We start from the raw sequence: 25,365 nt of genomic DNA on the forward strand, positions 1-25,365 counted from the left end.
TGTGGGATGCACATCCAGGGCACGAAGCTCCCGTTCCACCACATCCCAAAGATGCTCTATTGGGTTGAGATCTGATGACTGTGGGGGCCATTTTAGTACAGTGAACTCATTGTCCTGTTCAAGAAACCAATTTGAAATGATTCGAGCTTTGTGACATGGTGCATTATCCTGCTGGAAGTAGCCATCAGAGGATGGGTACATGGTGGTCATGAAGGGATGGACATGGTCAGAAACAATGCTCAGGTAGCCCGTGGCATTTAAACGATGCCCAATTGGCACTAAGGGGCCTAAAGTGTGCCAAGAAAACATCCCCCACACCATTACACCACCACCACCAGCCTGCACAGTGGTAACAAGGCATGATGGATCCATGTTCTCATTCTGTTTACGCCAAATTCTGACTACCATTTGAATGTCTCAACAGAAATCGAGACTCATCAGACCAGGTGACATTTTTCCAGTCTTCAACTGTCCAATTTTGGTGAGCTCGTGCAAATTGTAGCCTCTTTTTCCTATTTGTAGTGGAGATGAGTGGTACCCTGTGGGGTCTTCTGCTGTTGTAGCCCATCCGCCTCAAGGTTGTGCATGTTGTGGCTTCACAAATGCTTTGCTGCATACCTCGGTTGTAACGAGTGGTTATTTCAGTCAAAGTTGCTCTTCTATCAGCTTGAATCAGTCGGCCCATTCTCCTCTGACCTCTAGCATCAACAAGGCATTTTCGCCCACAGGACTGCCGCATACTGGATGTTTTTCCCTTTTCACACCATTCTTTGTAAACCCCAGGAATGGTTGTGCGTGAAAATCCCAGTAACTGAGCAGATTGTGAAATACTCAGACCGGCCCGTCTGGCACCAACAACCATGCCACGCCCAAATTGCTTAAATCACCTTTCTTTGCCATTCTGACATTCAGTTTGGAGTTGAGGAGATTGTCTTGACCAGGACCACACCCCTAAATGTATTGAAGCAACTGCCATGCGATTGGTTGATTAGATAATTGCATTAATGAGAAACTGAACAGGTGTTCCTAATAATCCTTTAGGTGAGTGTGTGTGTATGTATATATATATATATATATATATATATATATATATATATATATATATATATATATATATATATATATACACACATATAAGGATGCTCTGATTGATCAGCTGCTAACCTAAATTATCCGATTTTCACAAAATAAATTGAATTGTATTTTTTTTTTTCATAATCCCGTTTGCCATACTATATGTGTGTATCAGTAAAGGTTGTCCCCGTACCTTAAAAGGGGAAGGATGATGAAGGGAGGCCGCAACCCCAAGACGGAAATTACCTGTTGAATCCTCCAGTTACATTCGGGACATTCTGTATTTAAACAAGAGGAGCGGAAGGAAGGAGGAGAGAGAGAGAGAGAATGAATGAATGAATGAATCATTTACGCATCCATATTTCAACCCCTTTACGTTCATCGTACAAGTCCATTACTTTTTTCTTAAGGATCCGGATCATTATCACGACTGCCAGCACCGAGAAACCCCGGGGTTTGGATGCTTATCAACCATTGCTGAGGACACTTATGGTGAGGTTGTTTTTTGTATTGTCGGTAGGAAGCAAAATTTTACATCGGCCAATATTCAACTATTACCGGACTTTATTAGCTTTTGCACTCATTTATCACTTTTGTTTCAATTGCCGTTTATCATTCGTCTGTGCTTGTGTTTCATGTTTATGCGTTTATTATTTGATTTGAGGGCAAGGGAGGGTTTTTGTAAATATTGTGTATTCGTGTTTCGTATAATTAATAATTATTCACTGATGTCATTGGGACAGTGGTGGTTTGTGTGCACATATATATTATTGCATATTCATCTGTCCTCATGTGTATGTATATTTATCACTGTCAATTTATCTGTATTTGGTTTTACATATCTGTCTACTGTTTGCTGGTTATTTCATTAAGTCGGGAAAAGCAGGACAATCTGTAAGGAGTTTGGCTTGTTATCGTCTCGAGAGTCTTCAGGCTAGTCCAAGGAAATAGTCTTGGTAGTGTAGTGGCCGGTCTGGGTAAGGGGTCGGCCGTTACAAAATAAATTGGCTGATCACTAAATCTGATCTTTTCAGCCCCTGCTTTTCTAAGGTTTACCTGCAGTGCTCCTTTACACGAGGTAATATGGTAGTTGAGCCTGCAGACTTCTGAGAAGGGTGCAATTGCAGCTGGGAAACTTCCTGCAGTGACAACAAAGAGCAGTGGAGGTTTGTTTTATCAGAGGGTTTAGCCTTTATGTTAAAGAAAGCGGAGTAATAAATTGAGAAACCAGAATTGGAGAAGTCGTCCTATGCAACTAGACAAACGGCAAAAAAAAGTACTTTAATGATTTCAGACCTTTTTATTTTGGCCTTTAAATTAAAATGGACATCGTTTCAGTTTGGACAGCGAGACTGTTTTAAGTGCAGCAGCTTACATTTTTAATTGGAAAAAGAAAAGATAAATAATAATAACTTATTAATAATTAATACTAATTTTTGAATTATTATTATTATTATTAATCATTTGTGATTGCTGCTTAGTAAACAATAGGCATGTTAGCTTAACGGCAAAATGTATCTTTTACTTATAAACCTGTTAAGCTTGATAGTCCTGTGTCTTCTTAATAAACAACTTATGGACATTTGACACATTTGTGGCTTTTTAAAAGATTTGTACTGTTTATTATTTATTTCTGTTTGTCATACAGTATACGTTTTGGCAAGAAACAAGTACTACATAATTAAAATGGTAATCTGTATTCTTTAATTACACCTCAAGAACTACAAATGTCTAGCTGATACACCATAGAAAAAAACACACCTTTTTAAATCTAGTAAAATGTGTATTTTAACAGCCAAAAAGCTGGAGTGTACAATAATTAATCATTAAAAAAGATTAAAACCAGTACGTACATGTATATTTACATTTAAGCAGTGTTTAATTGCCAATATTTATTAACTGTATGAGGACAGATATATAATTTAGTTATTTTTTTGTAATAAAAAGGGTGGAAACTACTTTTTGTTTCAGATAGATACATTACAGAAGAAACTAAACAATACAGCAGCTTATAATTATAAAAAGGACTAGGGGCTGTGAGGTTGATGCTTATCAACCATTGCTGAGGACACTTATGGTGAGGTTGTTTTTTGTATTGTCGGTAGGAAGCAAAATTTTACATCGGCCAATATTCAACTATTACCGGACTTTATTAGCTTTTGCACTCATTTATCACTTTTGTTTCAATTGCCGTTTATCATTCGTCTGTGCTTGTGTTTCATGTTTATGCGCTTATTATTTGATTTGAGGGCAAGGGAGGGTTTTTGTAAATATTGTGTATTCGTGTTTCAGATAATTAATAATTATTCACTGATGTCATTGGGACAGTGGTGGTTTGTGTGCACATATATATTATTGCATATTCATCTGTCCTCATGTGTATGTATATTTATCACTGTCAATTTATCTGTATTTGGTTTTACATATCTGTCTACTGTTTGCTGGTTATTTCATTAAGTCGGGAAAAGCAGGACAATCTGTAAGGAGTTTGGCTTGTTATCGTCTCGAGAGTCTTCAGGCTAGTCCAAGGAAATAGTCTTGGTAGTGTAGTGGCCGGTCTGGGTAAGGGGTCGGCCGTTACAAAATAAATTGGCTGATCACTAAATCTGATCTTTTCAGCCCCTGCTTTTCTAAGGTTTACCTGCAGTGCTCCTTTACACGAGGTAATATGGTAGTTGAGCCTGCAGACTTCTGAGAAGGGTGCAATTGCAGCTGGGAAACTTCCTGCAGTGACAACAAAGAGCAGTGGAGGTTTGTTTTATCAGAGGGTTTAGCCTTTATGTTAAAGAAAGCGGAGTAATAAATTGAGAAACCAGAATTGGAGAAGTCGTCCTATGCAACTAGACAAACGGCAAAAAAAAGTACTTTAATGATTTCAGACCTTTTATTTTGGCCTTTAAATTAAAATGGACATCGTTTCAGTTTGGACAGCGAGACTGTTTTAAGTGCAGCAGCTTACATTTTTAATTGGAAAAAGAAAAGATAAATAATAATAACTTATTAATAATTAATACTAATTTTTGAATTATTATTATTATTATTAATCATTTGTGATTGCTGCTTAGTAAACAATAGGCATGTTAGCTTAACGGCAAAATGTATCTTTTACTTATAAACCTGTTAAGCTTGATAGTCCTGTGTCTTCTTAATAAACAACTTATGGACATTTGACACATTTGTGGCTTTTTAAAAGATTTGTACTGTTTATTATTTATTTCTGTTTGTCATACAGTATACGTTTTGGCAAGAAACAAGTACTACATAATTAAAATGGTAATCTGTATTCTTTAATTACACCTCAAGAACTACAAATGTCTAGCTGATACACCATAGAAAAAAACACACCTTTTTAAATCTAGTAAAATGTGTATTTTAACAGCCAAAAAGCTGGAGTGTACAATAATTAATCATTAAAAAAGATTAAAACCAGTACGTACATGTATATTTACATTTAAGCAGTGTTTAATTGCCAATATTTATTAACTGTATGAGGACAGATATATAATTTAGTTATTTTTTTGTAATAAAAAGGGTGGAAACTACTTTTTGTTTCAGATAGATACATTACAGAAGAAACTAAACAATACAGCAGCTTATAATTATAAAAAGGACTAGGGGGCTGTGAGGTGTGCGAATAATGAGCTGTGTGGCGGACGAAGGAGCGTTAGATAAGGGGGGGTGGTTAGCAAGTGGCCCCCTCGGGTACACACAGTACTCCCTGTCCTGCTGGCTGTTCTTTAGAGTGGGAGGGATGTGTCTCATTTGTGGAGAATCGAACCACATGTGTAAATAGTTAGCAGGGCATTGTGGATTAACGCAGGGGACAGTTGTGATTGCACTAAAAAACGACTTAGCGCAGCTGCTTCTGGTACCGAAATTAAGGAAAATGCTGGTGTTGTGCCATTTTAAAAAATATGTGTTTTTTTTTTTTTTCTTCAAACCTTTTTAGTATTGGTATACCACGCAACCCTAATTTTTATAAAAAAAAAATTATATATATATATATACTAGCCTTCCCCCGTGGCACCGCCTGCGTAGTAGTGAAACAGGACAGTGAGGAAGGCCCTGCTCGGCTCCCAACTCCTGACGTCACACTTCCCCCTCCCCTCGACCCACAGCCTCTGTCTTGGATTGACGCGAATAAATTGCTCCTGCTAACGAACTATGATTGTTAGCGCGATGAGAGAAGTTGCAAAATCAACTAGAATGTTCAAGCAAATTCTAGAAAAAGAACCTGATCTAAATCCGTTAAGTAGTTCTCTCGTTCGTTAGCAAAGTAGAGGTAAGGTACACGCCCTGAGGCTGGTGCGTGAGTGAGGAGGACCCCACCACCCTCCTAGTCTCGGCCCGCTGCGTGTCTCTCGGATTCGCGCAAATAAATTGGTACAGCAAGCAAACTATGATACTTAGCGCAATGAGAGAAGTTGCAAAATCAATCGTAATGTTATAGAATGTTTAAGAAAAAAACCCAACCTAAATACGTGAAGTAGTTCTCTTATGAAAAGCGACAGACAAAAAGATTTATATATATATATATATATATAATAGAGAGAGAGAGAGAGAAAAATATACTGTATACATTGGTTTGCTGCTGGAACAGGTGTTGGTGAGACCAGCAGGGGGCACTTACCCTGTGGTCTATCAGTGGACCCCAGTGCAGTGACGGGGACACTGTGCTGTAAAAAAAAAAAATGCCTCCGTCCTTCGGATGCAGCATAAAGCTGAGGTTCTGATTCTCTGTGAACATAAAAGATCCCTGGGCATCCTCTGTAAAGAGTAGGGTGTACCACGATGTCCTGGCTAAATTGCACACCACAGCTTATCATCATAGTCCATTAATCATCCCCTGTCCCTTATTGACTGTCTCTCTCCCTCCCTCCCTCTCTCTCTCTCTCTCTCTCTTTCTCTCTCACACACACACTCAGCCCTTCACCACCTAACAGCTCATGTGTGGTGAGTGGACTGGCACAGGAATGGCTGGCGCTGCATGAGCCGGGTGGCTGCTGCACATTGGTGGGGGTTGAAGTACCTCCCCATTGTCTATGTAAAAGCACTTTGAGTCGGTTAGAAAAGCTGAATATAAATTTAATTAATTAAAAGATATATATATATATATATATATATATATATATATATATAATAGAAAGAGATATATAGGGTGGTTCAGATCTAATTATGAAATTTCCATTACGCTATAACTTATTAAGAGAAGTGTGCGAACTGACAACATGAAGAATCGTCTTCGTGCCGAACTGGAATCGTCCCCATATAAATCAGTCATCCAGACGATCTGGATCTGCATAATTAGATCTGGACCACCCTGTATAGATAGATAGATAGATATAATGGCCACCAGGGGGCGCACCAGCTCCCCAGACGCGACACAGACAGACGCCATGCACAAGTCCAACAACAGACACATTTTATTTTAATGTGGGTACTGCTTTTCGCCCTTGTTACCTACAGAACACAATAAGGCACCAAGTAGAGTCATTGAAGCTCACTGCACTTTGCCTTCATTTCTTTCTCTTCCTCTTTCTGCCTCCTTCCACCTCCACTCCTCCTACAGCAAGCATCGTCATCATCGTTGTCCTCCTCCCCCTACCCGCACAAAGGCAGGCGGCTCCTTTTATGCTGCACCTGGGAGCACTTCAGGTGGCCCATCAGCATTGCAGTATCTCGATGTACTCCCAGGTGCAGGGGAAGCCCAAAGAAGGGCTTTGCAGCTCCCCCTGGAAGCCCCCATGGAACCCAACAGGTCTGTGCCAAACTCCACCTCCCATGGAGCCCTGTGGAAATCTGAGGCACCGCTGCAACCCATGGGGGGCTGCCAGTCTAGCACTTGAGGGGAGACAGTGTCCTTCCTTTACGATGGTCTCCATGCTGTCCAGATTTTGGGGTATTTTGTTTTTCGGTTGGAGGAGACTTTTACCTGTAATATCGATATACACACATATGCTGTATAAGTTAAATGCCTGGCACTGCATGCTGATGGTTCTTTTATGCAGTGTATGCATTGAAAGCCTGGCTTTGCACTTGTACCCGCGTGATGCTGCTGCTATTTATACCCAGCACTGCTGAAAATTTGGCACAGCATGTCCTGCCTTTGAGGCACAGTTTTTATACATTTATTGAATAAATCCTCTGAAATGAAAAGAGAAAGTCACTGTGGTTGTTTTGGATCAGCGCCACACCTTAGGATGGCACCAGGCAGCGTGGAGATAAAGACCCAAGGATTATAGATGACAATATGTAGGAACTGATGAGATTGCTGTTCTGTCGTGACACCACAAAGGGGTCAGTTAGAAGGAAGGCTGGTGGTGGGGGCTTGAATTGGCTGGCCAGATGCTGAAGCAGGATGGGGTGTTGGGATGCCTTGTCCTCTGCTGGTTAAATGCCAACTCCTTAGATTTGGAGTCTTTTGTTTCTGAGTTTGTTGCTGGTGTTTTAGTGCCCAGTTGCTCTTGTTGCCCATTCCTCAGTAGGAGGTACAGTGGCATACCTCCTGATGTCTCTTCACTTTGAAAAAGGGCAGGCAGTGTGGTGTGGTGGTTAAAGCTTTGGGCTTCAAGTTCTGAGGTTGTGGGTTCAAATCCCACCACTGACACGGTGTGACCCCGAACAAGTCACTTCACCTGCCTGTGCTTCAACTGGAAAAACAAAGAGCAATGTCCCCAATTGTATCTCAAATGTTGTAAGTCGCTTTGGCGTCGGCCAAATAAATAAATAAATTAATGTAAATGTAAAAAGATGAGAGCCCGTGACTTGTGTGTTAATGTTTAGGGAAGGCTTTACCTGCAATGAAATTCATTTCAGAGAGATTGGCTGGAGGATTTTCTATGTATCCATTCTGTCTGTCTCCCTCCCTCCAGGCTATGGCCCTTCTGCAGGAGATGCTGTGCGAGATCAACGAGTTGAAGAAGAGCACCAAGCGGCTGGAGCAGGAATCGCAGAGAATAAGTGGGCAGCTTTCACAGGTGAGTAGAAGAACATGGGAGCGCCCCCTGGAACATGTTTGGTGAGGGAGGGGGAGCATGGCAGGTGCTGGGGGGGGGTTGGGGGGTAGCAGTTGGCATCTACAAGCTGTACTTGAAGAATCCTTTTTAAGAGAGAGAGAAAAAAATAAATGAATCCACAGATGATGACGTGACTGAGAAAATGGACATTCTATCCAGCAGGGGGCGCTAGCTCCCTTGTTGGAATAAGTTCTTTTGTAATTGTGTTGTCTTACATAACCCAAAATATTATGGATATAATATAAAAAGGCGATACACCTTTTTACACCATAACAGATGAGGAAGCCATGACAAGACTTTTCACCAAATTGGGAGCTTGATGTATACAGTCTGCCATTTTGATCGCTGCGCTGGAAGTATTTTAAAGATCGGATAACGTTATCTCCCATCTATCCGTCGGCTTCAAAGGTGGGCCGGGCAATGTTCCAAGGCTTTATACCCTTTCTTCATGTGCAGGTCCCCACTTAGGTAAATTATGCCATTCCAAACAAGGAAAAGAAGATCCAATATCCTGCCGACTATGCCAATTGTTTTCTGTTGGTAGAGTAATATATTTCTCAAACCTCACAGACTTAACCACTGTTTATAACCTATTGTACCATATAACTTTTCCCCACCTTCCCTTCTACGTCTATAATCTCAGGCAATTAGGTGTAGTAAAAGTCAAGGAGGAGTGAAGTTACAATTTAAATAATGTGTTATTGATAATATTCATAAATAATAGCAATATGCAAAGTAAATTGAATTTTGGCAACCATACAACCTGATAAATGGTGATGTATAGATTCAGGCGGCACACAGACTTGTGAGTTACTTAAAATGTCTCGAGTTAAGGCCTCATTTTGTGGTCAGCTTTCATCAGAACAGGCCATATGGCTGCCGAACTGTGCTCTTCACTGTGTTGTCCTTTTCAGTTCATGGTGTGCGATGGTCTTCAATCAGTTTGGTAACACAGAGAGAGAGAGAAGATGAGGTAAAGCTTGCAAATTTATAGGTTTTCTGTCCAACCCCTAGAGCCAATAGGACATTGTGGTACTTAAAGGCTTCTGATACAAGACCATTCCAAACAGCCATACTTCATACCAATGAGGGGGACAGAATACCCTCACACCTGTCCTTCAAACCATGTGTTAAGTTAAAGCTTGGCAGTTAGGCAGCCTGACTTTCCTGAGGGGTTTGATTGAGAGACTTTAGCAGAGAAATATTAGCCAAAGTTGTTTGAGGCACTTCACCCCAACCCTGTCGTAAAATTACAAAGAGACTCAGTCCTCAAAGAGGGTAAGGGGTTCTTAAACCACTCAATAACGTAACGCTAATATTACATTGCATTGTCTAAGTTACAAATAAAGACATACAAAATATTTATCAACTTGTATGCACAATTTCACATCACAACAGACACCTTGAGTGTTTTTTTTACACAGTGGTCTCTTCCTGCTGTGGGTTTTGCATTAGTGTGGATTTTTCTTGGCACCTACAGGTTGAGCCCACCTCTCGGCGTTTGATGAAAAATAAAGGCCGAAATCGATCCATCTAATAGCGATGATTGTGACGTGACCACTTATGGAAATAAAGTAGACCCCCCTAATGGACTTAACACAAGGAGTGTATGGTGACATGACACATGTGGAGTGGTGAAACGTGGAGTTTGAAAGTGTTTGGCTGTGGTGGATGGAAACTTTTTTTTTCCAGTAGTGATAGAACTCATTCTTCTGTTGTTCTGTATATAGTGCCTTTGCTGCTTTTCATTTGAACCACACATCCCCCCACGCACTACCTACGCCTGCATTACTGTTCAGAGAAACGTCAGACGCTCCCTTCCCACCGCCCAGGTGACTGTAACTGTTTGCTTCGGTTACCAGGGACGTCCTGGGACAGCATGTGATTGAGCCAAGCCCATCGCCAAGCACTTCTGCAAGACGGCAACCTAACAGAGCACTGTCAACACACAGAGCCTGCACGCACATACGCAGGCCTGCCGTCCATGTGACATTTCACCTGCTGTGCTGTAAAGCCACCACGTGGGCACTGATCCAGGGTCGAGATGGAAGTTAGGGTAGCAGAAGGCCTGGCAAGAGAGCCTCTCTCTCTCTCTCTTTAAGTCCATCCCAGCTGGGAAATGGAACAGGAAGCCCATCCAGGCTTACAATAAAAGCACAGGCTAGTGATGTGATCACTCAGATTCAGGGTGAAATGAGCTTGTCAGTTTATATAGTGCCTTTCCAGAGTGAACGCCAAGTGCTTCCCAGGCACGATAAAAAATATTTGTATCAAGAAACGGTGGTTCATACAGAGGAAGCTGAACATTTCTGTTTTGGCCACACCTTCACCTGTTTTCAATGTGGAAGACAAAAAACATAGCTTAACATTGATCATCATATCGGCAATCAGACTTTCAGAAGTTGTGCTCCTCAACCAAACATCAAGGATTTAAAAGCAAGGTTTGCACACTGGCAGAAGCTGAGAATATCTGATGATCTCGTTGAGCCACAGCATTAGCCAGCTGCTCATGGGTTCTCTTACCTCTTGTTGGCCTTCACTGAAGAGCCTCCTGATGCTCAGGGGTCCATTTTTGTGCCATCACAGTGTGTACCACCATCAGGAGCACAGGTCATTTGTCTCTCTTTGTCACACATGCATTCTGTTTTCCCACACTGACTCTCAACAAATGGTGCTAATGTTCTACTTCTTTCTATGAGCAGCCTCGATGATGCTCAGCAGATGCCGCTGCTGTTCTTCTTCTTTCTCGTCTGTTTCCTTTGAACAGCCTTGACAGTGCACTTTACACTCAGCAGGTGTTGCCAGTGTTCTTCTTTCTATAAGCAGCCTCAGCAAAGCACTTGATGCTAAGTGGATGTTGCCAGTGGTTTTCTTCATCATATTCTTTTTCTTCTTTCTATAAGCTGCCTCGACAATGCACTTGACGTTCAGCGGATGTCACCAGTGTTGTTGTTATTCTTCATCATCATCTTCTTCCTATAAGCAGCCTCAGCAATGCACTTGACATTCAGCAGATGTCGCTGCTGTTCTTCGTTGTCTTCTTCTTTCTGTAAGCAGCCCCGGCAATGCACATAATGCTCAGTGGATGTCGCCATTGTTTTTCTTCCTCTTCTTCTTCTTCTACTTCTTCTCCCATAGCGATCACTTTTTGTTAGTCATTTTTCTAAAGTTACTTACCTGTTTTCTTACAATGAATATTTACAGATCAAGAGAATCAAGCAGGGTAAGTGGTGGGAACAGACCTTGAGGCTGTGTTTCTGTATAGCGCCTTTACATTTTGAACACTCTTACAAGTCACTTTGCTGATAATATAATTTTCTTTTTCTTTTTCATATAAGTGTACTCACTCAGTGTCAAATAGCGAGTCTGTGCAGGAACTGAGCACAAAGCTGAGTGACTTTTATATACTGTAGTGCCTTTCCTTAGTGATCCCTCCCATAAGTCATTATACTGGTAAAATAAAGTTGCTTACAATGAAGACTTGCGGATCAAGTGACTCAGGCAGGGTCACAAAATGAGTAAACTGTGGGGACTGAACCTGAGGTCCTTTGATTTTTGTATAGCAATGAATAGTTACAGTCACTTGGAGTCTGCGATGGGAATTGAACCTGACGTTGGGAGATTTTTAGGTAGTGTCTTTCCATAGGTATTATTCTCATAAATTATTTTACTGGTAATGTCCATCCATCCATCCATTTTCTAACCTGCTGAATCCGAATACAGGGTCACGGGGGTCTGCCGGAGCCAATCCCAGCCAACACAGGGCACAAGGCAGGAACCAATCCTGGGCAGGGTGCCAACCCACCGCAGGACACACACAAACACACACTAGGGCCAATTCAGAATCGCCAATCCACCTAACCTGCATGTCTTTGGATTGTGGGAGGAAACCGGAGTGCCCAGAGGAAACCCACGCAGACACGGGGAGAACATGCAAACTCCACGCAGGGAGGACCCGGGAAGCGAACCCAGGTCTCCTAACTGCGAGGCAACAGCGCTACCACTGCGCCACCGTGCCACCCCTACTGGTAACGTAAAGCTGCTTAATAAATTAGAATTCTCACAGCTTAATTGACTCAGTCAGGGTCCAACAGTAAGTTAATGGTAGAACTGAACACCAGAGCTTTGATTTTTTTTTTTTTTAAATAGTGCCTTTCCATAGTGAACACTTTCCCAAATGTCATTATTTATAATGTTAAGTATTCTCCAACAGGGAGTCCACGATGGAAATTGAACTTGAGGTTGTGTCATTTTTATATAGTGATTTTTCCATAGTGATTACTCTTAAGACTGATTTTAGTGATAACATAAAAATACAGTAAAATACAAATACTCGCAGCTTAATTGACTTGAGTTGAGTGCTTACTCCGCCCAGCAGTAAATCCGTGGTGGACCTCAACTAAAGGCCCACTGATTATCTATACCGTATATAGTGCCTTTCCCATGTGAACGCCATCTAAAGGTGCTTTACAAGTAGCGCACACACATTTTTAATTTCCTTAATCTGACCCATGACAGCCCCCAGGACTGAACAGGCCCTGATGCCCTCAGATTTCATTATATAGCACCTTTTCATGTTGACGACTTCCCCAGGTGTTTCGTCGGTGGGAGTTCTTGTGGGTTTAATGGCACAGTCGGGTTCAAGCAACAGCATGGACTAAACCTGTCATGTTGCGACTTTATATAGTGTCTTTTCAGACTCGGCAGGCTTTTTACTAATAGAATGCAGTTGTTTGCTTGTTCTCCTGATGGCTGACAGTGAGTGGATGGTGAAAGTTTAGATGTATGGTTGTTTTTTTTTTTTTATGAATTTATATAGCGCCTTTCTGCAGTGGACATCATTCTATGTCTGTCTCTTTGCACATATAAGCATTGCTGTAGTTGTGCAATGAGAACAGTGGCAGGTGAAGAGACTCCGGCTGGGTCACACAGGACGTCAAGGCAGAGGATTGATCCTTCTGGTGCTTTTATAGTGGCTTTCAGGAGTGAACATTAGCCCACCTTACTTTACAGGGCAGGTGATGTGACTTATGCAGTCAGGGACTGAAGTGTCAGCCTTTGAATTTAACTTCAAATACGCCGGCCACAAGGCCTAATTAGATGCTACTAGAAAAGAGACACTGCAATTCAAAAAAGGGGAAGGGGTCCTGGTGGGGTTCTGTGGAAAGACACCACATGAGATATGGGTTGACTCAAGGACTTGTTGGTTTTGATCTACTCTTGCCATTCCTTTTTTCTTTGCCTTTTTAGATTGATTTAATGGAACTCAAGGATAAACTGGCAGGAGTTGACAAGTGCCTGAAGCAGGTGGATGGCCTTGGCACATCACTGGTGAGTAGGGGGCTGCTGGCTGTACAGGTCAATTTGTGGCCCACATTTCTTTCCACGCGCTGGTGACACCCACACTATCTTGTGGCTTCCAGCAGTCAGCTTAACCACCTGTGTGTGCATAACCAGCCACACTCTGGTAGGCAGGGGTTGCTGTGGCTACATAAGGACATTGAGGTGGACTGCCACTGCTTTCCTCTGACTGGATGCCCCACAAATTTCAGAAAGGTGCCACATAACCCAGCACTGTACTGCTACTATGCCCCTTTTAAACGTGGCTGATGGTAATTGCAGCTCCTTATAATGGACTGTGAAAGATCAGATGAATGGGAAAGAGACAGGAGTGAGTGGAGGTCTTCAACTTTGCACCCATGGACAGTCTCCTGCCATTTGTCCTAAATGTACATGATGGACACTAAAATATTAATATCGATATTAGCAATCCCATTCTGTAAAGATAACAGGATGCCAAAGTCCTGGCGGAACCCCAGCTTTGCTAAGGAGCTCCACTGGCTCTGAACTTCAACGGGGACGCCGGATGCTACCCTCCTAATATCTTATCCTTGCTTCTTCATTTTCCCAGAATTCTCTGCAGGACAGAATGGGCCGCTATCCAAGTCCAGAAGAACTCGACGGATTCATCAACTGGGATGTTCTGCAGGAAACCTTGGTGAATGAGAGCAACAAGCTTCACGAGGTAACATGGAGTGAAATGATGGCGTGAGGCCACCAGCTGCATGATAACCTTTATCCATCCATCCATCATTACATAACGTAACGTTCTCAGATCTGCTTATTTCAATTCAGGGGGTGAAATATGGGATGTCTTATAAACCCTTTGGACCCTTAAAAGCCTGTGGGAGGTCCCATACACATTTAAAATATGGGTTAGGGTATTATAAAGCACTCATTGCCTGTTCCCGGGTGTGCCATAAAGTAGTTGGCAGGCAACTTCTTCACAGCCAGCTGGCCACGAGTGCTTCTCACGATGGGCGGGGCTACATGTTTGAGTGGCAGCAGGCTGGGTGGAGCTACAGGCTTGAATGGCAGTGACCCATTTGGCATGGGAATGAAGCTTGTCCTTCTTGAGATCCAAGAAAGAGGGCAGAAAAAAAAGAGCAAATATGAAGAACAGTGCCACGCAGCCAGTAGCGCTTGCCTTGGTCTCAGTGATGCTACAGAGCATGATGGTGGCTCACAGAAACTGATGGCAATTACTGATGCCAACAGTGGTCAAGTTGTAGCTGATCATTGATTCACTCTCGAGATGACCAGCTGTACATCTGCCCTCCGTGCTCTTAACTAACTGGAGCTGTGGCACTGGCCTGTGGCACGGGCCTAGTTTGGTGTGTGGCACACAATGACCTTAATCCACCTGATGAAATAGCTCCTTTAGCATTGGACGTATGCATCTAATAATAGAAAAGAATAAATAATTACATTTATATGACACTTTTCTAACATAACAGAGGGTGGGGAGCCACTTCAGTCACCAACAATGAGTTGCATCCACAAGGATGAAGACGGCCGCCATTTAGGAAGTGTGACAACTGTGCCTCAAAGGCAGGGCATGCTGTGCCAAGTCTTCAGCAGTGCCGGGTATAAATAGCATCAGCAAGGGCACATGTCCAGAAAAGTGAGCACACGCACATATACAGAAAAGCACACATTCACGCACACACACACACACAAAAGAAGCTGACTTCACTAAGAGAAATTTGCAAATGTAGAACATCCACTGAGGGATAAACACAAACACACAAGTACAACAAGTACAGAGCCAGGCTTTCAGCCACATGCTGTGTAAAAGAATCGTCAGCATGAAGTGACAGGAAATGTCATGTCATTTTCTAACCCGCTTAATCCAGACCAGGGTCAAGGTGGGGGGGCTGAAGCCTAGTCCAGTGTGCTGTCTGTATGTATACTGTATATATAATTACTTACTTTTACATAGCTGTGAGGGATGACCTGGTGTGGTCCTCACTCCCCTACCCATCCAGGAGGTCTTGACAATGGAAGGTCTGGGAGGGAATAACAGTATCTCCTTTCTGTGTCAGGACCTGGATGTGGAAGGATGTTAAAGTGGCTAAGGAGGGTCTGGCGTCCTAACAGCCACTGAGCAACACCCAGGATGGACTTGTGAGCAGGAAAGGACCGCACAGTGGAGTGGGTGACTGCCTGCTATGGACAGAGTGTCCCCCAGTACACTGGCTGGCAGCATCCCGTCTGGCAAGCCCCAGTTTGGATACCTGCAGGGCAGTATGGGAATTGTGGTCCCATGGGCAGGCTGTCTTGTGTTCTGTGGGGGCCACCAGGGGGAGGTGTTGGATAGTGAACATACCAGGACGGCTTTCTGGAGGCAATTGGTTAAGCACCAGAAGTAGTCACGGGGTCCAGAGTTAAAAGAGAGCCCTCAACTCGGCTCAGGGAGAGAAGCTGGACAACGCACCCCTGGGAGAAGGAGAGTCAAAACCGTGAGACCGAAACAAGAAGGTAACCAGGAATCAAACGTGAAAGGCTGAACACGGTCAAAACCAGAAACGTCCATCCTACCGCTAGGGCCTACTTGAAAAGAAGCTGACTTCACTAAGAGAAATTTGCAAATGCAGAACATCCACTGAGGGATGACACTCAGAATGACTGCCTCCATGTTGAAGGCATCACTTCTATGATGTCACCAGTGGCACGCGCACGGTCACTTGACGCTTGAGGGATAATACTCAGAATGATCGCCACCATGTTAGGTGTGACAACTGCGATCACATGACTCTTGAGGGATAATACACAGATTGACCGCCACCATGTTTTATGCATCACTCCTGTGATGTCAACCAAGGTGACGCTCACGGTCACATGACACTTCCAGACAGCATCATGTAAGTAATGAAGATCCTAAAGGAAATAAAAATGAACTTTGTGAAACTAATTTAAAATGAAAGATAATTCATGGAAGCAGAATCCTCCGTACACAACATCCAAATTGTATAATATTACAGTATGAATGGTGAACAGTAGTATGTTGGCTTAAAGCTATAGAATAAAGTGTGTTAGCCAGATGAGGACTGGTGTGCCAAAGTAAAGATTTGTGTTCTGTTTTACTTTGCAGAAGCTGAAGCTTTCAACCCAGCAGACATCGGAAACACAACTGCGGGCCCAGTCTTCTGAATCAGAGGCGTCCACTAAAGGTCCAGCGCCCTCAAATGAGACATCGGCCATCCAGCAGCAGCAGCTCCCCAGCCCTCCACCCCGTCCTGAGACGTGGGAATCAGTGGGACAAGCGGAAGTGAGTGTTTCTTCACCTTTCAAACCTCAGAGCCCCCTTGTTCCCTCCCGCCCTGTGTCATCGGCGGCGAGCAGTGGGATGGAGCGCTACCCTGAGACGGTTGATGCTCTGCGTCACATTGGCCAGCTGAAGGAGCGACACGAGTCCCTGGAGGAGCGGGTGAAAAGGCTGGAGGATATTGCAGCGGATTTTGCCGAATTCGGTAAGTGTGCGGCTCGTTGCCCGCTTCCAAGCTCCAGAGAAGTTGACGAGAGAAAAAGAGGGCAACATGTTTAAGAAGTGTCATGCATAGTGTGGCCACTAGGTGTCATCAGCCATTTGACGCTACAGCACGTTCTTCACATGTTATGTGGCCTAAAAGGCACAAGAATGAACATCTTCTTCGCGTTCAAATTAAAATCCTCTGTCATGCCAGTCAGACAAGCACTGAGTGTCCTCCATGGTAAAAGACACTGACTACAAGTAAGAGAACACCCACCAGCACCCACAGGTACACTTTCAGCATCAAACATGGTGGAATTTCTGGATAGTCCTGGTCTCCTTTCATAATTGGCAGTGGCAATGGGGGAACAGAACGTTACATCATCGGTGATGTATTACCCCAGATGTAAATTAAGAACTTTGTCTAGATAGGCCGTTCGTTGGCAGGGTCCATACAGTAGAAGGCTTCAATGTGGAGTGGAGTGGAATTTGCCCTGCACACCCTCCACTGAGAGCCGTATCAGGCTGTTACACAGCTGGAGCACTTGAGATGGGTCGTACTTCCTTTCCATCCATTCATCCATCTTCTAAACCAACTTCATCGTGAGCAGGGTCACAGGGGGGCTGGAGCCTAACCCAGAAAGCATTGAGTGCAAGGCAGGAACAATCCGTGAACTGGGTGCCAGCTCATCGCAGGGTAAACACACACACACACACATGCATCAGGTCTACTATAGCAATTCCATTCCGCCTAACCTGCATGTCTTTGGACGGTGGGTGGAAGCCCACTCAGATGTGAAAAGAAGATGCACCCCGGTTGCTTAGATAGTTAAATAGTGTGACTACTGGCAGTTTCCAAGACTTGCTCGGAGGGTCCCATGGGCACTAAAGAGTAGGAGTATCATAACAATTCAATTTTTTCATGCCAGTCTGACCAATAACCAATGTGTAATATATATCCACTTTAAAGTGGTGAAGATGGTCTTATATAGCCTCTGTTCACAGTGTACTTCTTCAAGTCCATCCATTTTTAAACCGACTTATCCAGAACAGGGAAGCTGGAGCCTATTCCAGCAAGCAATGGGCGCAGGTTTAGAACAAACCAGTTCATCTCAGGGTGGGTAAGCGCGCACACACACACACACACACACACACACACAGGGTCAGTCCAGCAGTGCCAGTCCACCAAATCTGCATGTCTTAGAAATGTGGGCTGGCAGGTTACGAGACTCACCTAAGTCACGGGAGCAGTGCTGTTATTTCCTTATTGTTAGTAAAACGTCATACTGTCGCAAAGGTGGCAGTGGTGTGGATTGTGGTGTTATATCGTGTCTTTCATTCTGAACAACATCTCAAGTTATTTTACAGTTTTCCACATTTGTACTGGAAGGTTATGACAAACACTTAGGGTCACACAGGGAGCTGAACTGGTAACCCCACCCTCCCGAGTGCAGTGTCTTTGCCACTTGGGGGGCACACTGCCTGCATGCAGTAGGCAGGATTTATAGAAGTTGTGAGAGTGAAGAGGTCTGCTCAGGGGGGCACAGTGGCAGGGATGCCAACTGCCTTCTTGTGTGCCCAATACTCAGTCTGCTACAATGTGCCTACGTGGCAGGCCTCACTTTCCAGTGCCGTTCCTGCAAGAATGGCTGTCAATTGTGTGTCCCGGGACTACACTGAAGCTGCTTGCTCTTTGTGCTCTGCAGATACAGCAGCTGTCCTGCAGCAACTGGCAAAACTCAAAGAGCAGCTGAAGACCATCAATGATGAAAAGCATAAGGTAAGGCTGCCAGGACACTATAGAACAGTCATCTTGAGGTATGGTAAAAATGTATGACCCCACAATTATATGTGGCACAGGTGGCAGAAGGGGATGGAGCAAAGGTTCCTCACCCTGTGTACTTGAAAAACACAAAAAGGCCATCGCCTGTTAACTTCTTTAAGGCTTGTACCCTTGGCATGACAGAGTGGCAAACTGTCACCTGCAGGACGGCGAGTTCCTGGGACGCATCCGGCGTGACATCCAGCAGCTGCAGGCCGAGTGTGAAAGGCTGAACACGACTGGAAAGCGCATGATGGATGAACGTGACCAGCAGGAGCAGCGCCTGAAGGTAGGTGGCGCCAGGCTAGGAAACCTGGCACACAAATGGTCCCCATGCACCAGGCTCAACATGGAGCTTTGTCTTTCAGCATATATATGAAGCTGTGCAAAAACTTGAAGAGAAGAAGGCTGACAAGGTGCATGTGGAAATGGAGATTGACGTGGTGAGTGATGGCACACACTGGACATTGGCATGGGTAGAGAGATCTGAAGTTAACTGGCCACCTTTGTTCACCAAATTGTATAACAGCGGCCGACTCCCTTTCTCATTTCTTAGAAAGCAGACAAGGATGCGCTGGAGGGGAAAGTGAGCCGCATGCAGTTTGATGCCACTACCGAGCAGCTGAATGGCATGTTCCAGGATCTGATGAGCAAGATCTCTGGGCAGGAGCAGGACTGGCAAAAGGTCGTCGAGAAGATCTCCAATGAGATGGAGTGCAAGGTACAACTGCTAAGCAGGGGGGAAGAGATGGGTACTGGGGTACAGATTGGCATCTATAGCCTTGGAAGTTGGTGATGGGGACAATACTTTAAAAAAAAAAAAATTGACATTGATGCCACTGTATGCCCACCATGTCAGTGTGGAGAGGGAAAGTGTGAATGGTAGTCACTCATGTCAATAAAATGTGGCCAAGCCTTTCCATTTGTTTGTGATGCCACAGCTTTCACCATCGGTAGTGACAAGAAGCCTGCACACTTAACTGCCAGTGAGCTGCTGAGGTGTAAGAGGCGCCGCCCTGCTGGAGAAACGCGGAGGCACAGGCAGGCCTTCCGAATTGCTGTTGCAACTCACAAGTTGCCATTCTGTGTCTCGCTTCATCCTAAATAAACTGGAGCCTGATAGCCATGAGCCCCCACCGCGCTCATCGTGAGAATTGAAAATCATTGAGATGGAAATGTGAGGGTCCCGACTCATTGGGCTCAATACCCTTCTTTGTATGGTACACTGTCTAAGGTTTTATGGCCACTCTTTTGCTACAGTGCCACATACCCTCTGGTTAGGAAAACTGAGCCGGTTTGCCAAATTGGGATAACTCAGAAACATTTTAGGGCAACTTGATAAATGAGAAAGCTCGCCTCGATGCAAAAAATCAAATGCCGGCTCACTGACTGCACGCAATTACTTTTTCTCGTTTTAATGATCTGATAGGAGATTTCAGTTCAAAATTCAAGCCAGTTGTTGGAACACTTGGGTGCCAAGTCTGCCATGTCTCTCTGTCTCTCTCACACAGCTAGATTTGTCGTGTTTGGGGCCTAAGGTGACCTTATTCTCCCTTGTTACGTAGACCTTATCAGAATGCCTCAAACCCCATATTCTTACCACACTGTCATGTACTGTAGTTCAGCACTCCCCTTCTGTTTATACCTGTGAAGGGCCGTGGGCTCGCCCCCACAAAGTTTGATGATTCGCGCCACGGTGAACCGCAAACCCACCCTTTCCGATTTAGAAGCAAGTGCTTTGTACCGCGAGCCAACTGGAGAGCTCCATCAGTCAGACGCACAGAGACCGTCTTTGAGCACGCTGGTGCCGTCAGCTGACCTCTGTATCAGGCCCCTCTTTCTTTGTGCACTCCTCCCGTCCCCAGTGCAAATCCAACCCTGTTGCCAATTGAATTGCCATGAAGCATCACTGTGACTCAGTTGTGACTCGGAAGCAAACGCTTTGTGGAATGAGCTAAATGGAGATCTCGAGCGGTCTGCCACACAGAGCCCATCTCTGAACACTGTGAGTGGTGCGCTCCCCTGGTGACATCATCTGATCTTTCTGTGTCAGCCCCCACCTTGTCTACGCAGCGCCACCACTACACTACACTACATCCGTCCGCAGCACAAATCCCCACCCACCCACCCCTTGTCGCCAGTTGAATTGCTGTGGACTTGCACCACAAAATATCTCAGTTCGAAGTGTGGACGGGTGGAGTGTAGTGTAGTGGCGATGCTGCGTAGAGCAGGTGGGGACCGATTTTAAGGAGAGAGAAATCAGCTGACAGCACCAGGGAAGCAGGCCACTCACAGTTTGTTCAGAGACGGGGTCTGTGCAGCTGAAGGATGGAGCTCTGCATTTAGCTCATGTTGCAAATCAGTCACTTTCGAGTCGGAGAACAAGAGTTTCGCAGCACACCACTGGCAACTTATGACGGGGCTAAACTTTGAACGGAGATACGAGTCCAACCCAACGCAAGTAGGCAGAGTGAAAAAAAACAGGCGGGAGAAAGTAGGTCAGCCAGTCATTATCCAACCCACTATATCCTAACTACAGGGTCACGGGGGTCTGCTGGAGCCAATCCAATCCCAGGGCGCAAGGCAGGAACAAACCTCCGGGCAGGCTGCCAGCCCACCGCAGGGCACACACACTAGGGACAATTTATGATCACCAATGCACCTAACCTGCATGTCTTTGGACTGTGGGAGGAAACCCACGCAGACACAAGAAGAACATGCAAACTCCATGCAGGGAGGACCCGGGAAGCGAACCCCGGTCTCCTTACTGCGAGGCAGCAGCGCTACCACTGCGCCACCGTGCCGCCCAGCGGGAGAAAGTTACACATTTACTTACGGATTCTAGATAATACACCTAAATTATCAGGACGCAGAGTTAAATGAGTGCTGGCTAAATAAAAGTGCAACTGATAATACGCTACCAGGTGGCTCACCGTTTGATAAGTTGATGGCCTGGTCCAGCCTGGCTCTTGAATGGAGTGAGAGTGATGACGTGGTCTCCACCCTGGATAGAAAATGGCGGAGAGAGGGAGACAGAAAGGCGGGGGTCCGATCTTACACCAGATCCTGTCACATGGACATGGACCAAGGGGGCTGTCGTGGTACAGAGTCGCCTTCCTGTTCCAAGGACCAATAATACTCGGCCACACCATAGTCCTCCAGCCTCTGCTTTTTACCAGCTCTCGTTTTCGTGGTTGAATCCCGTACCATTCCATCCAGCTAGATTGGCCTTTCATCTCAGACTAGCTGGGCAGTTTATGGCCTTCCATGGCGGCGGGGGGGTTGTTGGCTCAAAGAATGTCCAATACAAAGTTAAAACAAAAGCAGCGCTCCCTAAACTGCTTACAAGTAGATGGATGGAGGCTTCCACCCCCTCTACCTTCAAATTAAACTCCCACCACCCCACTTAACAAAAAGTGATGACATTCCTGGGGAGTTCCCAAAGACTTGCTTCGTTTAAGTCACGAAGTAATTCTCAAAGAGCAATTTTCAGACAATGAACACAATGTTGAATATTAATCTACGTACGCACATCACACAGCTCAATCGCATAGAGCTGGAGCCGGTCAAGAGACAGCTGGAGGAGCGCTGGAATGCCATCCGCAAGAAGCTGCAGGAGACGACGGTGCCGTACAACTCGGACGACGCCGCGGGCATCAGAAAGTAAGTGACGGGTGGTGGGAGGAGAGCGGGTTCCATTTTGTTAACCACTGAGCCGCTCTTTTGCTTCTCTCTTCCTTCCACAGGCAGCTCGTTGCTCGATTTCACTGTATATCTTGTGACCGGCCTGTCAACATGATGGTCCCAAGCCCGTAAGTATCACCAGTTTGCCCACTGAATTGTCGCACCCTCTGACCAGCTGCCGTACACACGAAAAACTACATCCAGTTTTGATGGGGGAGTCCTTCTGTAACTATCCGGAAAAGTCAGTGGAGTGATTTCCATTACTTCAAGGCACAGAATAATGTCGTAAAAAAGGGGGGGGGTGTGAATCGGGCACGGACCCCTAGCGTCTTTTACCCCACGATTCTTCTCCAATGGTGCTGCCATTTGTTGTGCCGTCACCTTGGTGCAGTGGGGTGCACGTGTGGGACATCATTTACGTGACAGACTTCACGTGACACCGTCTGAGATTCCGGATGTTCTAATAGGTTTTGCTTGCGTTTCTTTTCCCGATTATTTGCCTACGTTTTCGCATTGTGGTTCGACGACCATACTTTGAATTCCCAGTTCCAATCTTGCTGGGAGTTTCTGGGCTACATCTCCTCTTCCAGTACTTTTATTCCTTTCTCCCCTGCCGATTCGTGGTTTTGCACAACAGACTTCTTTCTGCTCCAGCATTTTGACTACGGGTTTCGTACCTCAGTTTTAGATCACTAGATAGTTTGCCCACCCATTTACGAGCTCTTCGTTTTCTTTTTTTTTTCCCCCCACTCTTCTGTATTCTGTTCATCTCCTGATTCACGTTTGAACCATTCCTGTGCACTATATACCGTGTGCTGATGGATGCTGTTTGTCCTCTGGTAGGCACCTACTGACGGTGACCAGCGCTCCGGGACTCCCGCATCGATCAAACCGCTCCTACACCCTGCATGATCAGGAGCCGCTACGCCATCCGTTTAAAAGGTGAGCAAGCCTGCTATGGTTATGATGGGCTTCCTATTGAATTTTTGTCCTGCTTTCCTGTTGGGTTGTGACGGTAAGTGGTAAGAAAGACAATGGCGTTGCCAATGAGGTCACCACCCTACATGAAGAAAAGGGAATTTCAGTTATCCTCCTGCGGTAGGTGGCTGGTGCCATAACTTTGAGCTTGTTGCAAAGTCTGTTGGGGTCCGACTCCTGATTGTTGCTGTCCATTTGTCTGAAAATAGCTGTTCCTATGGCAACCCCCTTCAGGTGGGCACCAGACATTGTGGGTAGCAAATGCTGACCATGTCCAAAACGTTTTAATTTCCAAGCGAACGGGCAGCAGACACGGACTACAGCTACCTGGTGGCGCCTCGCAGCTGTGGGGGGCTGCACACCCTGACTTTTCCACACCGGCGTTACACCCGTCTCCAGCCTCCCCAGATCCTTCAGCAAGAAGAAGAGGTGGCACCAGCGCCAAACAGCATACGCAACAAGGTGAGGGCAGATCAGTCCAGATTCAAGTGGTATGACCCGTCTCCCTAGAGCAGGGGCTTATAGGTAACTGACAGTGTTAATGGGGGCTGTCGGTCATAAGGGGGGGACTGACCCGTGTTATCTGCGTTACAGGAGGAGATAGGCATCCTTGGCCTGGATGGGCAGATTTACAAAGGCCGCATGGAATCTCAGGTTGACCCTCGTCTCGAGTTCAGACTCGACTCCCGGCTGCCGACTCTTCAGCCTAAAGATGGTAAGTTGTAACAGGAGAAAGGAGCGAACAGAAGCCGACGTGTTAGTTGGAGGCCTTTTTACTGGGAAGGAGGGCGCCTTGCTGGCAGTCAGCACCATTTTTTGTGAAGTCACTTCACGGCAGCCAACTTTCACCGAGGGCAGGTGAGCAATGCGCTGAATCCTGGAATGCTGAGCACTTCAGCTCACTGAGCAACCATTTGAGTGCAAGCAGAGGAGCGTCCTGGTCTTTGTCTCATCTTCTTCTTTCACACCTAGCGTTCCTCATGCTGCCATGCTCTGCTATGCTGTGCTTTTTCCACAGATACTCGACGGAGCCACGAGGTCAAGCAGCGCTCTTCCTCACACAAACCCAGAAGCCCCGACGGTGGACATGAGGTTACTGCTCGGCCCCAGAGTGCCATGGCCCACCGCAGCCGTTCAGGTATGAAGGAGCAGGGCTGCTCCAGCACTTGGCAGCTTTTATTTGGAGCAGTTCTGCAGCCCATGTACAGCATATTAGCAGCTGTCAAATTTACAGAGACATAATGTACAGGGGAACCAACCCCCGTATGCGCAGGCGATACATTCCAGGGCCCACCGCGGGTGACCGAAATCACATTAAGCGGCAAACCCTATATAGCAGTCGCTTGTCATTTACATACATACTGTATGATAAAATGGAATTGATAAATCCCACACAATAAGAGATTACCAACATTCAAAAATAATAAAATACATTGTATGAAACTTGGGCGCCCTCTCTCAAATGAATGAGATTCTGGCATTTTAGCTTAACCCTCCAGAAAAATGTCTTGTACACACACATATTTTTAACACATTTTTGCATTTATTTCTTAAAAACATAATCATACCCCTCTTGTGGGTACTCACCAGCTTCTCTGTTCTTCGTTGTTTCACCGATAGAAAGCCCTTCATGGCTTCTCTTAGGCTTTTATTGCTACAAATGTTTCTGATGCACCATCTGCTGGAATGACAAATGCAATGTATTTTATTACTACATGTATTACAAAATACATTCTAATAGATGGTGCACAGCTAGTCCACCTTAATAAAAGAGTAAGTGTCTGTGTGCCCGTCCGGTTGCTGTGCCTCTGTTATTCCAAAATATGGCACATCCAAAAGACTTTTAGTAATAAACTGCATTGCAATTGTCATTCCAGCAGATTATGTATCACACATATTAAACACAGCTTTTATGAAACCCATACCAAATGTCAAATAACAAACATAAGCATTGCATTTGCCATTCCAACAGATGGCAC

The 25,365-nt window shown here is 45.1% G+C and overlaps 1 protein-coding gene across 2 annotated transcripts in view; it reads left to right on the plus strand.

The window, feature by feature from the left end:
• LOC120517818 (glutamine-rich protein 2) overlaps positions 1 to 25,365 on the plus strand; it is a 45,593-nt gene that overhangs the window by 18,795 nt on the left and 1,433 nt on the right. The window contains exons 1-15 of one of the 2 annotated variants that reach the window (XM_039740310.1): positions 7,350 to 7,371; positions 7,947 to 8,051; positions 13,341 to 13,421; positions 14,002 to 14,115; positions 16,525 to 16,903; positions 18,609 to 18,682; positions 18,891 to 19,013; positions 19,093 to 19,167; positions 19,281 to 19,445; positions 22,266 to 22,387; positions 22,471 to 22,536; positions 23,252 to 23,350; positions 23,683 to 23,848; positions 23,981 to 24,101; positions 24,405 to 24,524. In XM_039740310.1, the coding sequence (XP_039596244.1) occupies positions 7,950 to 8,051; positions 13,341 to 13,421; positions 14,002 to 14,115; positions 16,525 to 16,903; positions 18,609 to 18,682; positions 18,891 to 19,013; positions 19,093 to 19,167; positions 19,281 to 19,445; positions 22,266 to 22,387; positions 22,471 to 22,536; positions 23,252 to 23,350; positions 23,683 to 23,848; positions 23,981 to 24,101; positions 24,405 to 24,524 (1,807 nt within the window). In that variant the 5' untranslated portion in view covers positions 7,350 to 7,371; positions 7,947 to 7,949. Of the gene's footprint in view, positions 1 to 7,349; positions 7,372 to 7,946; positions 8,052 to 13,340; positions 13,422 to 14,001; positions 14,116 to 16,524; positions 16,904 to 18,608; positions 18,683 to 18,890; positions 19,014 to 19,092; positions 19,168 to 19,280; positions 19,446 to 22,265; positions 22,388 to 22,470; positions 22,537 to 23,251; positions 23,351 to 23,682; positions 23,849 to 23,980; positions 24,102 to 24,404; positions 24,525 to 25,365 lie in introns of those variants that run through there. The other variant, XM_039740309.1, reaches the window with a different exon arrangement.

This window comes from Polypterus senegalus, chromosome 17, assembly GCF_016835505.1.
Source record: "Polypterus senegalus isolate Bchr_013 chromosome 17, ASM1683550v1, whole genome shotgun sequence".
Taxonomy (NCBI): domain Eukaryota; kingdom Metazoa; phylum Chordata; class Cladistia; order Polypteriformes; family Polypteridae; genus Polypterus; species Polypterus senegalus.